The sequence below is a fragment of the Salarias fasciatus genome, chromosome 8 (genome assembly GCF_902148845.1).
Source record: "Salarias fasciatus chromosome 8, fSalaFa1.1, whole genome shotgun sequence".
NCBI classification, from domain to species: domain Eukaryota; kingdom Metazoa; phylum Chordata; class Actinopteri; order Blenniiformes; family Blenniidae; genus Salarias; species Salarias fasciatus.
This window is the reverse complement of record NC_043752.1, coordinates 2,151,276-2,164,207: the sequence shown is the minus strand read 5'-3', so window position 1 is coordinate 2,164,207 and position 12,932 is coordinate 2,151,276. Positions and strand designations below refer to the sequence as shown.

Here is a 12,932-nt window from a genome sequence, read left to right as displayed (position 1 = left end):
GGAGAGCGACCGCGTTTATTTACCTTCAGCTGGAGCGACCTGCCTCCAACCTTCTCCCCGCCCTCTGTCGCCCCCAGGTGGTGGCGTACCATTACTGCCAGGCGGATAACGCCTACACCTGTCTGGTGCCCGAGTTCGTGCACAACGTGGCGGCTCTGCTGTGCCGCTCGCCGCACCTGGTGGCCTACAGGGAGCAGCTGCTGCGGGAGCCGCACCTCCAGAGCGTCCTGAGTCTGCGCTCCTGCGTCCAGGATCCCCTGGCCTCCTTCAGGAGGGGCGTCCTCGAGCCCCTGGATGCACTTTACAAAGGTACGCCGTACGCCAGGAGTTCTAAAGTAAGATCTGAAATGTCACCAGTCGAAGAGTTGGGTTAATCTGAGGGTGGACGACGCCGAGAGGCGGCGTCCGAGCAAGGCCTTTAATCCGGAAACAGGCAGAATCAAACAGCCCATGATCTGCTGGAGCAGCTGAAACATTATCTTATGGAAGAGGGCATCAGATAAAAAGGTAGAGTCCTTTATAATGCTGGTCAGTGATTCCCAGCTGGGGAGCTTCAAAGAGTCACAGGGGATGGAGAAGCCCCCCCGGATTCTAAAGGGTAACGTCCTAAATATAGATGAGTCAGCATTTAATTTATTAATGAACCCAGTTCACAGAAACTGCTTCATTTTAAGCGTTAGCTCTGAAACGAATTATGTATTTAAAAACAAAATGATCAAACACCTTGAGTGTGGCTGACTTGAGTTTGAATCTTGAAGAGATCAAGTGTAAAAACGAGTGAAATCTTTGCAAGTCACGTTTCTGAGTTCAGTAACCGAACAGACACTAGTACTGCTCGTACTCTTACTGGAGCGTCGTGCCTCCGTGGTGCAGGAGCGGCTCTTCGTGCTGCTCGTTTCTCCGCTAAACACTTTTGAAGACCAAAGAGGAAACAGTCGGCAGATCTGACGGCTTGTTGGTCGGAATGTGTTGCCATCTTTTTTGATCACTTTAAAGCGTTGCCTCTTTGGAACCAAGCCCTCTTGAGACACCAGCGTCTCATTTATTCTTTCACTGAAGACCTTGGCTCACAGTCAGCTGTCAGACTCACAATTTAGCCAATTGTTGTCAGGATTAGTCTCAAGTATCTCAGCTCATTCAACCACAACTGAACTTTTTAATCCTAATCTCACTGTACTGATAACAGGTAAGCTGGTTTCTCTGATATAGTCCTTAATGTCACTTCAGCCAGATGAGGATCGAACCTTCGACGTGTGAGAATGTCGTGAATGATGTTTTTCCTACTGATCATCGTCTTTCGCTAAATCTCCTGCGTCGCCGCGACTGTTTTCCAGAGAGGAAGATCAACTCCGACGAGGACCTGATCGTCCTCATCGACGGCCTCAACGAGGCCGAGTTCCACAAGCCGGACTACGGAGACACCATCGTGTCCTTCCTCACCAAAACCATCAACAAATTCCCTCCCTGGCTCAAACTGGTGGTCACGGTCCGAACCACGCTGCAGGTAACCGGGGGGGCCGTGGAGCTTCGCCCTGATTCACCGCGGCTCCTCATTGTTTTCAGCTACTAGAGTTTATTCAGCGACTCTTATTCACAGCACTGAAATATTGAATTTCTCTGAAAGACAACTCAGCTGCTTTGTCTGTGACCTTTTCTTTCTTCCTCCATGTATATAATGCAGAGCATGAACACAAAAGCTTTTTAAAAGTGAGTTGTTGTTGTTGTTGTTGTTGTTGCTCAGGAGTTCAAACCACAATCCCCAAAGGGTTAGAAAGCCTGCATTTGCATATCTCATATTTTATTCACAAAATAACAGACAGCGCATACCATGCTGGAAGAAAGACGGTTTATTTCATGGCAGCGTCTGGTCCTCGGAGTTCTAAGAAAGCCTTTCCACGCGGCAGGAGATCACCAACGCGCTGCCGTTTCACCGCATCTCCCTGGACGGTCTGGAGGAGAACGACGCCATCGACCAGGACCTGCAGGGCTACATCCTGCACCGCATCCACAGCAGCCCGGAGATCCAGAACAACATCTCGCTCAACGGCAAGATGGACAACACCACCTTCGGCAAGCTCAGCGCTCACCTCAAGGCCCTGAGCCAGGGATCCTACCTGTACCTCAAACTCACCTTTGACCTCATTGAGAAGGGCTACCTTGTTCTTAAAAGCTCCAGCTATAAGGTACGGCGGGTTTGCAGACTTTGTGAGTGTTTGTGAGTGTGTGTGTTCGAGGCAGCAGCAGGTTGCGGATAAGATGTGCCTTTTTCTTGTTTTTCTGAATGAAACTGCAGCTCCTGCCTGAACGTAGCATCACTTCCGTGACCCGCTGATATTAACGAGGAGGCGGACGTTTAGCCGTTCAGCCGTCTCATTGTCTCTGTTAACAGCTTGTTGGAGGCAAACAGGAAAGAAAGAACAAACAAATACCAACATTTCAGACTCACACGCTTTGTCTTTTGACTGGATGTCAGACTTGTTTTTCACAGCATTGGCACCTTTTAGGATTAATACGAAATGAAAGCATAACTCACCTCTAGTTATATTGTAAGTGTTTATATATAATCTGGAGCGGTCATCTTTTTTCATGTCTAGTTTCACCAGCTGTGTTTGAATTTGTCTCCAATTACGTGTTTGCGGCAACACAGCTGAGAAAATTTGTTTTTTTTTTGGGAATTAGTTATAGTTTTTGCATTTTTTTCCTCACAAATCAGAGAGAAAAATCATCCTAACATCCAGATTTCCTCTTCTTTGACAACCACTGAACTAGAACAGACCCAAACTAGACTACTAAACTACTAAAAAACAATTGCACACAGTTTATAGACTTGATTTTGACAGAATTAAAGTGGAACATGGAGTTTTTACCAATATATGAACAAGCTGTTCTTGTTTAGTGAACTCAGAGGTGAAGTCATGATGGATGGAGAGAGCATGAGACTCTGGCAACCAGATAAACCTCTCAAACAGAGGTGGAGTCGGAACGGCGGCTCATCAGACGGCTTTCTCTGAAGAAACAGGCTGAAGTCAAGGTTCTTTGTGGCCTCTCAGATAAACGAATGACTCAGCTTAAAATCCGCCTCAGAAATGCCATCAGTTCGTCTTCTCGCTTTATCCAACATAAGGCTGCAAATTCTGTATGGGAAGGCATCAGACCAACACACACACACACACACACACACACACACACACACACACACACACACACACACACACACACACACACACACACTCCTCCGTGTTCATAAAGCCAATACCTTTTTCATAAATTATGCATGTGAACAGTTTCTGTGTACATTTCATGGTAAAATATTTTATCTCCCTCCCCCAGATTTATTTCATTTCATATATTCAGTCGCTGCTCCAGACTGAAGAATAGCAGCTGATGAATTCGCTCTGTCTTTCTAAGGAAGACCATGTGGAATAGTCGGAGCCTCAACATTCAAATGAATTATTCATCATCTGTGGAAGTGAAGTCAGAGTGACGTTCTGCCGTGGTTTTGTTCTCAGGTGGTTCCCGTGAACCTGGCGGAGGTGTACCTGCTGCAGTGCAACATGCGCTTCCCCACGCAGTCGTCGTTCGAGCGGGCGCTCCCCCTGCTCAACGTGGCCGTGGCCTCGCTCCACCCGCTGAACGACGAGCAGATCTACCAGGCCATCAACGCCGGCTCGCTGCAGGTACGGCACGCCTTCCCCGTCACACACTCCGGGGAAATAGATAAACTGCGCTCGCTCGGCTTGTGTGACGCCGGCGTCGTGTCCGCGGTCGCAGGGCACGCTGGACTGGGAGGACTTCCAGCAGCGCGTGGACAACCTGTCGGTCTTCCTGGTGAAGAGGAGGGACGGGACGAGGATGTTCGTTCACCCCTCCTTCAGAGAGTGGCTGATCTGGAGGGAAGAGGGAGAGAAGACAAAGTTCCTCTGCGATCCGAGGTGAGGACGGGGCAGGAGAGAGATGGAACCAGAGAAGAGAAAATGAAACGGTAGATTCTGTTACTATTCTCAGGTCAGTTCAAAAACTGTAGAAGTGAAGGTGTAACCGGATTATTTCCAGATTGATTCAGAGCAGGAAGCAGAACAGCTTCCGGATGTCGTATCTCGCCTTTAGGATTTCTGAGTGTTTTCAAGCTTTAGCTGTTTTTGTGTGGAAAATTTAAGGAGTGAACGTTAAAAATGGGCTGAAAAAATGAATACTGAGATAAAGATCTGATACCTGAAAACTCTGCTTAAGAGCAGTAATGACCTACTTCTTCAGAGGATTGATTGGATTGGATTTTTCGTGCGTGTGTGTGGAATTGCTTCTTCAGCTCTGGCTTCCAATGTGCTTTTGCCTGCAAAGCTTGTCTGTATTTTACAGCTGTACTGATGGAGTCCCAGTTTATAGTCACAAAGCTTTTTTTGTCTCATTTCTGGGAGTTTTTAGAATTTCCCGGACATCATAGAGCAGTCTAGAACTAAAGTTTCGGTGAAATATGCTCACATGATCCCGCCGGTGGTGAGCGGGAGACGAGCAGAGCGCTTCAGTAATCACCACAGTGATGAGAAAGAAGCACGTGTTGCTGTAACGCAGCGCCACATGCAGGAATGCGCCTCAGCCCACTGCGTTGTGTAACGTTATCAGAGCGCCTAAACTGAGAGCTCCCTCTTTTTATTGCAGGTACAGTACATAATGTTTATCTGGCGGCGGAGGAACGTTTCATTTCCTGTGTTGTAATTAAAGCTGATTCTGCCGACCGTGCGGATAGCGCTCGGTAACGACCCGGCGACTCGGTCTGCGCGCGCTGAGCGATGTTTCTCCTCTCCGCAGGAGCGGGCACACCCTCCTGGCCTTCTGGTTCTCCCGGCAGGAGAACAAGCTGAACAGGCAGCAGACGATTGAGCTGGGCCATCACATCCTCAAAGCACATATCTTCAAGGTATACCGTTATTTGTCCTCGCGCTCCTCCGCGCCTCCGCGTGCACGTGCACATGCACGCCCCCACACAGCTGTGGTCTCGTCTAGCTCTGCAGTAATGAATATTTACACACCGTCTCTCTCTCTCTCTCTCTCTCTCTCTCTCTCTCTCTCTTCAAGGGTCTCAGTAAGAAAGTCGGAGTTTCCTCATCCATCTTGCAGGGCCTGTGGGTCTCCTACAGCACGGAGGGCCTTTCAGCTGCGCTCTCGTCTCTGCGAAACCTCTACACTCCCAACATCAAGGTACAGGCAGCCGGCGCACAGAGGAGTCTCACCCAATTTCAGCATGATCCGGACACGCAGGATGATTTATTATTACAAGCAAGACGTCACTCTGGCTTCCCTTGAATATTTTTGCGTTCGGCAGATGACCGGAATCCTCTGCAACAGAAATGAAAACTTCCTGCGTTTATTCCACAGATGAAGGATCTCTGCTCTCGCTTACGTGTTTTTTTTTTCTGTCTGCGCTCGTCCAGGTGAGCCGGCTGCTGATGCTGGGCGGAGCCAACGTGAACTACCGAACGGAGGTGCTGAACAACGCGCCCGTCCTGTGCGTGCACTCCCACCTGGGCTACATGGACATGGTGGCCCTGCTGCTGGAGTTCGGCGCCTCCGTCGACGCCCAGTCGGAGAGCGGCCTCACGCCGCTGGGCTACGCCGCCGCCGGGGGTCACATGGCCATCGTGACCGCGCTCTGCCGCAAGAGAGCCAAGGTGCGTGCAGGAAGCAGGAAGATTCAGGGCGGCGGCGAGCCTCCCTCTCATTAAACTCTCGTCCCGTCGCCAGGTGGACCATCTGGATAAGAACGGCCAGTGCGCCCTGGTGCACGCCGCCCTCCGGGGCCACATGGAGGTGGTGAAGTTCCTCATCCAGAGCGACTGGAGCACGGCGCCCCCGCAGCAGCAGTCCCCTCAGAGCCAGCAGCAGGCCGCCCTCACCAAGAACCACGCCGTGCAGCAGGCGCTCATCGCCGCCGCCAGCATGGGATACACAGAGGTACGGCCGGGTTCGGTCTCCATCGTCCCGACGGAGAGGCTCAGACGCGACCTCGTGCTGCTCATCGGATATTACTGACGTTTTAATCTCAATTTATCAGTTATGAAAGCTGCAATAAAAAAGTAAGAGTGACTCAAACACAAAAGTAACTTAATGTGAAATTAATTCAGCCGTATAACTGAATCATTAGTGTTCATGTTTAGAAGCTTCTCTCTCTCTCTCTCTCTCTCTCTCTCTCTCTCTCTCTCTCTCTCGCAGTGTTAATATAATAAGTGAGAATCCGTCCTCAGTGATATTAAACTGTTAATTATCGTCTCCATCAGATTAGCTGCTGATGTTGACATCTAAAGTTCAGCCTCTTCCATCACGTCACAGAAAAGGTTTTGAGGTAGAAATAAAGTTGCACATGAATCCGTGTCCTCCTCAGATTGTCTCCTACCTGCTGGACCTGCCGGAGAAAGATGAAGAGGAGGTGGAGAGGGCGCAGATCAATAACTTCGACACGCTGTGGGGCGAGACGGGTGAGAACGCAGCTGAGAGCGCCGATTCAGAATGCTCCTCCGGCTCCAAACGCAGTTTGTCCCGAGACCCGGAGTGAGATCAGGGTTTCTGTCTGAGCGGCAGAGCGCTGCAGTGCGTCAGACGCTGAGGACAGTGCAGTGGTGTCAGTGGAGCAGAGACGGGGCTGGGCTCAGGAGGAGTAGGAGGGGGGACGGCGCCCCGGCAGGGTGTTGAGACATGTAATGTATCGTCATAACCCGAAGCCATAAAACCTCATCGCAATCTGCGGCGTGGAAACGTGTGGACGGCTCCTCGCTGCCAGCTGACGGCTCGCACTCGCTCAACCACACTTTTATTGTTTATGAGGGATCGGAAGGGGAGCAGCTGCTCTGGAAGATGATTTCTAATTCCGCCGTTCGTAGATAAGTCAACGAAAACGTGCTGTTCTGCTCAGCAGAGCCAGAGGGAGAGTCCGTATATAAACATCAGTATCTACAGACTGATTGAATACAGCACGTTAAGGCAGCGTTATGGAAAGGAATAAATATGATGAGTTGGACTCATCCTTCCAGCTTTCACCACCACCACCTGATTGAAAGACATTCTAATCATTTCAACTGGAGTATCTTCTCTCGGCTCAGACGTTTCCTGTTGAGATCGAGAAGAGCTGCCTCACTGTGCGGCTGTAAAGGTTAATTAATCTAGATTTTTTTGGATTATTTGTGTATCCATCAGCAACATTTCTATTGCAATGGATGAAACCTTGTGTTTATTGTTAGTTTTTGTGTCTTTAGAAATGCGTCACACCAGTCTGCTTCATCAAAGTCTTCTCATTTATCTGTGAATTTAATGTGTCTAACGACGAGTCGGTGCTGTACTCCAGTAAAATATTGTCGATATCGCAGGTGAAGAGGAGTAAAATCGTCACTTGCACTTTTGCTTTCCTGAGCTCTTCTCCTCTAATGATCACCTTTTGCTAACAAGTGAGCTAAATACACTCAAAGGGCAATGAGATGCTAATTTTATGTTACTGTCTCATTTCCGCCGCCCATAAAGCCGCGTAGTGTCGACTTAACAGATGGCCTTTTCCTCACGCCGGCATGAAGGCACTCAGAGGATCTTGAGATGTGATTTCTCCTGGGTAGAGAAATCCCACTCACGGCGCTCTTCGCCTCCTCCTCCTCCTCCTCCTCCTCCTCCCCCCCCCTCCCCTCAGCTCTGACTGCAGCCTCCGGTCGGGGGAAGCTGGAGGTCTGTCGCCTCTTGCTGGAGCAGGGCGCCGCCGTCGCTCAGCCCAACAGACGAGGCATCGTTCCGCTGTTCAGCGCCGTGCGGCAGGGACACTGGCAGGTCAGTGACGCGCCCGATCCCGCCGGAGCTTTATCATTATCATTCATCACTGCTCTCTCTGATAGGCAGAGGTTTTGCTTTATTTGAAAGGAGAAGCAGCTATAGCATAGTTCTTTTTTTCTCATCATGTTTCTTTTCATCTCAACTCACAGTTACTCAAAACAAACATGCAAAGACAGACTCCTGACAGTTTTCATCATTTTCCAGACAGATTGGTTATAAAGTCGTTAGTTTTCCGTTCTTCTGTGACGCGGATGCTTTGTTTCGGTGCGGCAGATTGTGGACCTCCTCCTCACGCACGGGGCCGACGTTAATCTGCCGGACAAGCAGGGTCGCACTCCGCTGATGATGGCCGCCTCCGAGGGACACTTGGGCACCGTTGAGTTTCTGCTAGCTCAAGGTCAGCTGTCAAAACTGAACTTTTACGCCAAATGATGAACCAATTAGCAGTTTTGTTTTGTTTTTCTTCTTTTTTGCTTGGCTGAAATCCAAATCTGAATCAACATTAAAAAAAAAAAAAAGGATTATGTGCAGAAAAACAGACTCTGGGCATTAACAGATAAGGATGAGCAGCCATTCCCTGGTGTAATAAATGCAGCGTGAGTCACGCTGCCAGTCCTTGGTCTTGCTTCAGGACTGACTAAAAGTTTTGCCTTTTAAAAGAAACTGGCGTCTCTGTGTTGTTGCTTTCAAGGATTAAAGTGCAGATCTTTAAAAAAAAAAAAAGCTCCTTCACTGTAAACATGACCTGCATGTCAGAATCAGACCTGAAGGATGGATGTCAGAAAATCACTTTTTATAGATGTAGAGAAGCTGCTCAGGAAAAATCTCCCAGAAAAGACAGTGAAATACTGTCACCATAACTTTTAAATGTAAAGTTTGCAGAGTAAACATGATGAGATATGTTGCTTTCCCAGGAGCCTCTCTGTCTCTGATGGATAAGGAGGGCCTGACTGCTCTGAGCTGGGCCTGCCTCAAAGGCCATCTGCCCGTGGTCCGCTGCCTGGTGGAGAACGGAGCCACGACAGACCACGCCGACAAGAACGGCCGCACGCCGCTCGACCTGGCTGCTTTCTACGGCGACTCTGAAGTGGTGAGTGGAAGGTGGAAGATAAGAACATCGGACTGATGGAGCCGGTTTGCTCAGAGCTGAAGCCTCTTGAAAACCTCAGACCAGTCCAGGCGCATCTGAAAGCCTTCTACAGTCTGAGAAGTTTATTGCAGCTGCTAAGGTGTGCAACATGTCCAAAATTCGGATTTAACTGCATAATGTTGCACTACTTGCAAGAAATATACAAGGATAATAACATCTATCAGTGTTTTCAGGAAGTAAACAAATGAAACAAAGCATTTATGATCATTGAAGGAGGAAAAGAAACTAAAGTTCTGTTTTAGTAGCAGGCACTTCTGCCACCGTCGTACGTTCAGAGCTGAGCTGCGTTCTCTAATCTGGGCATCAGACCAGGCTGCTTCAGCGATCTGCAGCGGCGACGAACGCCGACGCATCAAATTATGAAGCTTTGACTGCTGATTGGACAAAACCAAAAAGCCTCGGTTGGTTTCATTCTAAACCACAGCACTCATGCGATTGCTTGTATTTTTAGCACATCATCAAAAGAAAAGACAACATTTCTTGAGTGTGTTATCCAGATTGCTGTAATCAGCCTCATCAAGGAAAGTGCATGTTTTCCGCTCCTCCGTGCTTTCAGAAAGCCAGTTTGGGTTTGAAATGATGTGAACTCCATATTTACTCACAGCTGGATATTTCTATCCACCTATTCCGCCGCTACACTCTCAGTGTCTTTCTGTGAAAGTAAGGATACATGCATCCTCATGTCATGTAATATGTCGTGATGGCCGACATGTCTCTGTGGATCCAGGTCCAGTTCTTGGTGGACCACGGCGCCATGATTGAGCACGTGGACTACAGCGGGATGCGGCCTCTGGACCGGGCGGTGGGCTGCAGGAACACGTCGGTGGTGGTCGCCCTGCTCAAGAAAGGAGCCAAGATAGGTAAGAAGAGGCCGTCGGACTCAGGGGGAGAGCAGCTCAGCACACGGTGGACCCTGAGTGCGCCGTCTTGGCCTCGTCGCGCCACTTCAACAGGCTGTAAAATGAGAAGCAACGTATTTGATGCACTAGAGTTGAAGCATGAGCTGCATGAAGGCCTGGAAGCGGACATGGCACTGGTTGTGAGTGCAGACTTCCTGCTGCTCAGTACACAGCCCTGTGCGACACTAAGCCATGGATTCAGGTCTGTGTCTCCATGTGGCGTAAACCACGTCCTGTTTGTGATGTGCCTCCCTCCTGCTGCACCGTGCTGCTTCTCCTCGGCTCTTTATGGCTCTCGTGCGCCTTCCTTTTCCTCGTACTACTGTTGCTGCCGTGTTGTTTTGCCGTCTCTCTCTCTCTCTGTCTCGTTCGTCTCTATCGCTCACGCTCTCTGTTCCTCTCTCAATCACATCCTCTTCCTCTGTTCCTCTGCGATTGCTCAGAGACAGGTTGTTATTAGCGCTTGCGGTGTTGAGTATCTGTAAATCTTTTGATTTAGTTTCTTTTTTGTTTGTTTTTGGTTTTTTTTTTTTGCTGAAGCAATTATCTCCGCTTCTCACTGCTGCCTGTGTTCCTTTTCTCACTTCTCCTCCACCATCACCTCTCTTTCTCCTTCTTTCCTTTCGCTTTTACGCACTCCCACACCCCCTGTTTCCTCCGGGACTCCTCCCCCTCCACCCTCTGCCCTCCTCCTCCTCCTCCTCCTCCTCCTTCACCCTACACCCACCCCTTCTTGACCCCCATCCCCGCCTCTCTCTCCGGCCCCAGGATGTCAGACGCTGCCCAGTCGGCCCCGAGGTAAAGCCAAGGCTGTCGACTTCTCACCCTACCAGGCATTTTGACAGCTCTATCTCCTCTTTCTGTGTTGTCTGTGTCGTCCCGAGTGTCGGCAGGCGAGTTTAGCTACCCAAACCCTCCCAAACTGACAGATAATGACAGGCATTGGCACTAGCAGGGTCAGTGATGCAGTCGGGACTGCCTAGAGGTAGACGCTACTGACAGCATGCGACGTCGTGCCGAGCTGTTGACCTCCCATCCCACAGATGCATGATGGACGTGCACAGTATCACTGGCGTGGTTGTGACTCGGCGGGAATGCATGTGTCTGTACCTCCTCTGTGCCTCCTCTGCGCCGCCACAGACACTCTGCATCGTCCGTGGTTCCCTCAGTATCAGCTAGGCCAGTCAGCGGCGCTCCCGCCCCCCCGCCTCCAGCTCAGAGGACCACTCAGCCTGCAGAGCCCCGTTAAACCCCCCCCCCCCTGCCTGCTTCTCTCTGTTGATTGTGTCTCCTTGTGCAAGATCCTCCTCCTCTTCACATCTGTGGTGTGTGTTTATGTCGTGCAGATGCCAAATCACATCAGGGATCCTGTCAGGAATGCACGAACGAATGATTTTTACATTTGTTTTTATTAGTCAAGTCCTTTTGTTCTGCTTTCTTTTTCTTTTCATTAAATCAATAATAGTAAGTGATATTATTTATATCTGTAGCCAAGTCGAATTTTAGTTGATTTGTACGTCTGTACACTAGATTTCACTCCGCAAAAACACATCTGACACTTGTTTTAATCGATTATTTCAGTAAAGCTCAACCGTCCTTGCTGCTTTGCTATAATTAGTCCACCGAATCGTCCTGGGACTCTCAGCACTGTTAAAAGGAATCTTGTCAAAGCCAGGTTTTTGTGATCTTTCCTCTTGCAGTGGTTTGCCTGTCTTCTCTCTTCCATCCCTCATATTTGGCTGTTGTCCTCATCCCTGTTCTTCTTGTGGTCTGTAGTGTGACGCCCAGTCGCTCCTCCCTCCTGCCTGATCGCTGTGTCCTCTCTCACTGCCTCCTCTCTTTTTGTTTCCGTCTGCTCCCCCCTGTGCTGCGCAGGTCCAGCCACGTGGGCCATGGCCACCTCCAAACCCGACATCATGATCATCTTACTCAGCAAGCTCATCGAGGAGGGGGACGGTTTCTACAAGGTCAGCAGGCGGCCGCACACACACACACACTGCGCACACACACTCTGCACACACACTCTGCACACACAGCAAGTTATTTGTTATTTCATGAAATCCATGCTTACTGCTGAACTGAATGATCTGCTGGTTTAACAAGACAGCTTCATTTATGTTCTGTGTTTCACACATAAAGCAACTCAGAGGAATTTCTGGTTTGTAATTCAGCTTAAAAGTGATGAAATAAAAAAATAAAATGTGTAAAACTGAAGGTACTGCAGTAGAAGCAAATTTATTTTTTATTTAAACCCAAGCAGGAATAAAATGTTTCTATCAAGTTTGTTCACATTTAGATTCAAGGATGTTTTTTTTTAATGTATGTGAGTTATTGAAGTTATATCAGGAGTGTCAAACATAAGGCCCGTGGGCCAAAACCAGCCCGCAAGAGGCCATTTGGTTGTGGAAAAACATTTTCGTCACATGTGGCCAAACCAGGCTGTTTCAGCCACGTATACGACGAGTCAATAAACCGGATTCCCGTGTGTTTCCCCGACAGAAGGGGAAGGTGAAGGAGGCTGCACAACGCTACCAGTACGCTCTGAAAAAGTTTCCCCGCGAAGGCTTCAGCGAGGACCTCAAGACGTTCAGGGAACTCAAAGTATCGCTCTTCCTCAATCTGTCCCGATGTCGGAGGAAAATGAATGTAAGTGATCTGAGACGAGGCAATTAAAGACGGTTTACGTGTGTGTGTGTGTGTGTGTGTGTGTGTGTGTGTGTGTGTGTGTGTGTGTGTGTGTGTGTGTGTGTGTGTGTATTGGGATCACTGCCAGCCTGTGTGACCCTGAAGTGGATACAGCAGAGTGGAAAACGTCTGGATGATTAGATTGCTAATCTGATGTGTGCTTGTGCAGATCTTTATTAAATCTCTGTCACTTTTAAGTTTGATTTGGAAATGAATTGACTCGATTTGTCCTCTGATCAATCTGTTTTCAGGACTTTGGGATGGCTGAGGAATTTGCTACCAAGGCACTGGAGCTGAAACCAAAATCGTACGAGGCGTACTACGCCAGAGCGCGCGCCAAGCGTAGCAGCAGGTACGCTGCTTTTAGAACGCTTCGTATCAAAGAAAGACATGGA

General features: G+C 49.1%; 1 protein-coding gene across 12 annotated transcripts in view; it reads left to right on the top strand.

The window, feature by feature from the left end:
• The window catches only part of tanc2b (tetratricopeptide repeat, ankyrin repeat and coiled-coil containing 2b), a 146,290-nt gene that overhangs the window by 128,061 nt on the left and 5,297 nt on the right, over positions 1-12,932 (top strand). For 10 of the 12 annotated variants that reach the window (XM_030098225.1, XM_030098227.1, XM_030098224.1 and 7 more), the window contains 18 exons: positions 78-309; positions 1,335-1,504; positions 1,905-2,183; positions 3,510-3,677; positions 3,772-3,932; positions 4,807-4,915; positions 5,074-5,196; positions 5,430-5,666; positions 5,740-5,949; positions 6,377-6,470; positions 7,667-7,800; positions 8,077-8,200; positions 8,718-8,893; positions 9,681-9,813; positions 10,621-10,650; positions 11,728-11,819; positions 12,352-12,498; positions 12,789-12,889. In XM_030098225.1, the coding sequence (XP_029954085.1) occupies positions 78-309; positions 1,335-1,504; positions 1,905-2,183; positions 3,510-3,677; positions 3,772-3,932; positions 4,807-4,915; positions 5,074-5,196; positions 5,430-5,666; positions 5,740-5,949; positions 6,377-6,470; positions 7,667-7,800; positions 8,077-8,200; positions 8,718-8,893; positions 9,681-9,813; positions 10,621-10,650; positions 11,728-11,819; positions 12,352-12,498; positions 12,789-12,889 (2,720 nt within the window). The remainder of the gene's footprint in view (positions 1-77; positions 310-1,334; positions 1,505-1,904; positions 2,184-3,509; positions 3,678-3,771; positions 3,933-4,806; positions 4,916-5,073; positions 5,197-5,429; positions 5,667-5,739; positions 5,950-6,376; positions 6,471-7,666; positions 7,801-8,076; positions 8,201-8,717; positions 8,894-9,680; positions 9,814-10,620; positions 10,651-11,727; positions 11,820-12,351; positions 12,499-12,788; positions 12,890-12,932) is intronic. The other 2 variants (XM_030098226.1, XM_030098228.1) reach the window with 1 other exon arrangement.